General features: G+C 51.5%; 1 protein-coding gene across 1 annotated transcript; it reads right to left on the bottom strand.

Moving 5' to 3' along the window:
• Positions 1–175: 175 nt before the first annotated feature.
• LOC102197846 (pyruvate dehydrogenase [acetyl-transferring]-phosphatase 1, mitochondrial-like) lies at positions 176–2,857 on the bottom strand (the record flags this gene model as incomplete). Its single annotated transcript, XM_013916065.1, has 5 exons — positions 2,681–2,857; positions 1,616–1,820; positions 1,133–1,546; positions 824–924; positions 176–741 (listed from the first exon to the last, which is right to left on the bottom strand). Coding segments are annotated over exons 2-5 (1,270 nt in total), but the record flags the coding sequence as incomplete, so codon positions are not given.
• Between the last annotated feature and the right edge of the window lie 661 nt (positions 2,858–3,518).

Below are 3,518 nucleotides of genomic sequence, written 5' to 3'. Positions count from 1 at the left end.
TAGGTTTTTATCTGGGACTCTCCACCATTTGACCTTAGAACTGAAGAAGCTTCTCGGATGAGAGGTGAAACGTCTTCAAGCAACTTAAAGAAGTCCAGACACTTTTCTTTGCAAGCTCCTTTGACAAGCTTTACTGTGTTGCTATTTAAAGGATCAGTAACTGATTGGCACTGACCTGTCAGATGATCCCCCACGAGCTGGATGACCGTCTGTCGATGCATCAGCTCCCAGAGTCCATCAGTAGCGAGGACCAGGAACTTGTCTGCAGGTCCAACACAGTGTCGGGTGATTTCTGGCTCAGTGCTCAGATAGGGTGGGGTCAGGTAGTGCGGCGGCATCGTCCGGACCGCCTCACTGACCGCAGACAGGACGTCCGGTCGAGTTTCATAGACCCGACTCAGCATATCCGCGCTCCATTTGAAGCGGACGTCACCGAACGCCCGGAAGGGCAGCAACAGGCCCAGTAGGCGGTCGTGGCGGATCACCGTCCTCTGCTCCGCTGGGTGCTCTCCCAGAATCCTTTGCAGCTCTTCGGGATTCTGCGCATTGTGGTCATTGGTGAGGTTGATCGCAGACCAGCTTCCGTCTGCCTCCTGGACGCCCAGGACTGCCCGACTGTCCCCCAGGTTGGCCACATGTAGAACGCCGTTGGAGATGTGGACGACACAGGCTGTGCAACCAGAGAGCGCCACCCGGAGGGGGGAGGTCAGAGACAACCCCTCTCCAGGGAAAGACACCTGCCTGTGGGCACAAAGAGAGGCTTAACCTGCTGAAACAGACTCACCTGCAGGTTCTGCTGAAGAAAACACAACTTTGTTCTTACCTGGGGGAGGTCAGGGACAGATGCACCTGGGCTTCTACAGACAGGTCGTAGTCAAGGCGATGGAACGCATTGACCAGAGCTGATGTCGTTCTGTTGTCATCCTGCAGCCAATCAGAGAGAACAGATAATGATGTCACCACAGGTGAACTTTCTGCTGAAACCAAAACAGGAAAATCGGTTTCTGAAAAGTCCACCTGCACCAGGTTGAGACCAGGTAAAGGCTTTGACATTCAGGCATGTTTTGGGGTTTTTTTTGGACCTGCACTGTCCGTGAATGTGATTCTGTGATGTGTCAGGACACCTGGTTACCTCCTCCTCATCCTCCTCCTCGGTCTCCAGCCTCTCCTGCCAGTAGTTCCGGAGGCTATGGAAGGACGTCACCTCTCCATTGGGGTAGCTCAGGTCTTGGGGGTATTTATGCCATTCCAGCAGTGGTGTTACGGCCCGTTCCTCCTCCACCGCCCGTTCCAGCTCCGCCAGTGTCCTCAGCGGCAGCGCTGCCACGGCAATGTAGTAAAAGAGCCTCTGACTGACAGCGTGGGCGCAGGCCGGCCCTGTGTGACCGTCGAACACGCCAAACAACACGCCTCCACGGCCCGCTAGGCAGGTGGCGCTGCTCTGACGGTCCTCGCAGGGGAGGTTGGATGGCAACATGTTGCTATGAAAACCCAGAACGCCATGGGAGGCGGGGCCTCTGGGGAGGGTAAGGCTGTATTCATTGGCCTGGAAACAAACAGTCATTAAGATGTGTGACATCACGAGTTAACGCTTTCAGAGTCTGATTTTTGTCACCTTTAAGATCCGGTCGACCTGAGCGGAATTTATCTGCCCCGCCTCCTGTCCCGCCCTCAGCTTCCGGCTCCCACTGCTTGCTGAGTAATGGAGTCTGTGCAGCTCAGGTGGATGGGGAGGAGGCAAGGACAGGAAGCAGCACTGCTGCAACCTGCAGCATCCAGTATGGAAGGCGGTTCGCCCCAACATGGCATGAAGGCTGGACCTGCAGAAGGATCAGAGCATTTTGGTTTTCAGGTGTCTAAAGTTTGACATCCCTACATGACCACTGGTGAAGGCCATTAGTGACTTCCTGTTCCACAGGAGGCGCCCTTGAGCTCATGCAGAATGAATGGGACTCAGTGGAGCTGTTCATGACTCTGATGGAAAGGCTCGGGACATTAGCTACTGTTCTATTCTTTGATGTTTCTACTGAAGTTTCTACTTTTTGTGCATATCATGGATGTTAGAGCATCACCAGTCACTTTACTGCATCCTCCATGTTGATTTGGGGCATGAAGCCACCAGTGGCCTCACGATAGCTTCACATTCAACCACCACAACCAGCTGCTTCTTCTGCTGCACTTTGGCTACACTCCTGGCATCTGCCAGAGGTATCGTTTAGAAACAGGCGCCATCGAGGGACACCGACGTCCTGCCCTAACTGACCAATCAGCAGGCAGCAGAACACTGAACTGATTCAGCTTCACGGAGAAATAAAATAAATACAATTCTAGAAGCAGCTGGAAATCCTCAGCTCAGAGTGCCCCCTGCTGCACCACCAGCTGAACTGCGGCCAGTTTTTTGGAATAGACAGGAAGTAACAGCAGCTCTGTTCAGCAGCTTTTTCAGGTGAATTGTGGTTTTCAGAGAGTGACATCAAAGGATCAGCAGAAGAATCAGAACAGTGACCAACAAACAGATTCATTTATCACACCGAAAATAAATAAATCACTGTCCTGTGACTCTGAGGTTTGGCTCTAACCCAGAAACCAGGTTTAGTTAAACAGGATCAGCTGACGGTCAGCTGACGGTCAGCTGTGGTTCCGGTGGAAAGTTTTGACTAAGCACGACGCTGAAACTCACCCTGTCTGCCTGACGTCTCGTCTTCCTGATCACTCCTCCCGCAGCTGCGTCTTTGTTCCTGTGACCTTTGACCCTGCTGGTGACGCGCTCATCGATCAGTTACCTGTAAACCATCCTCTCACTTTCAGCCTGCTCAGTGTGGCACAGGCTTCATTCTTCACCATATTAAACATGCGAGAAAGCAGCCAATGTGTTTAATTACCTGAGGGGGAGGAGGCGGGGTCGCCAGCAGCTCTCAGGTCTGTCTGTGTGCAGGTGTTTTGTGCAGATCAGACACTGTTGTGCGTTTCATTCTTCATAATCGTGTCAGACAGCAGGCTGTTCCCACTGACCGTACACAAAACCTGCTCAGGTTCTCCTGTATCGGCGCACAGGTGAGTTCAGCACAGGTGAGCCAGAACATCAGCTTTAGGCTAAAGGTGAGTAAACAAGGTGTGTGTGTGTCTGTTTATCAGTGTGTGTGAGATTATCAGTGTGTGTGTGTTTATCAGTGTGTGTGTGTTTATCAGTGTGTGTGTGTGTGTTTATCAGTCTGTGTGTGTGTGTTTGTTTATCAGTGTGTGTGTGTGTTTATCAGTGTGTGTGTGTGTGAGATTATCAGTGTCTGCGTGTGTGTGTCTGTGTATCAGTGTTTGTGTGTGTTTATCAGTGTGTGTGTGTGTGTGTTTATCAGTGTGTGTGTGTGTGTGTTTATCAGTGTGTGTGTGTGTGTGTGTCTGTGTATCAGTGTGTGTGTTTGTTTATCAGTGTCTGCGTGTGTGTGTCTGTGTATCAGTGTGTGTGTGTGTTTATCAGTGTGTGTGTGTGTGTGTTTATCAGTGTGTGTGTGTGTGTGTGT

The sequence above is a fragment of the Pundamilia nyererei genome, unplaced genomic scaffold (genome assembly GCF_000239375.1).
Source record: "Pundamilia nyererei isolate P.nyererei 1_Seehausen unplaced genomic scaffold, PunNye1.0 scaffold00447, whole genome shotgun sequence".
NCBI classification, from domain to species: domain Eukaryota; kingdom Metazoa; phylum Chordata; class Actinopteri; order Cichliformes; family Cichlidae; genus Pundamilia; species Pundamilia nyererei.
The sequence above is the reverse complement of the archived record's forward strand: the minus strand, read 5'-3'. Positions and strand labels throughout refer to the sequence as shown.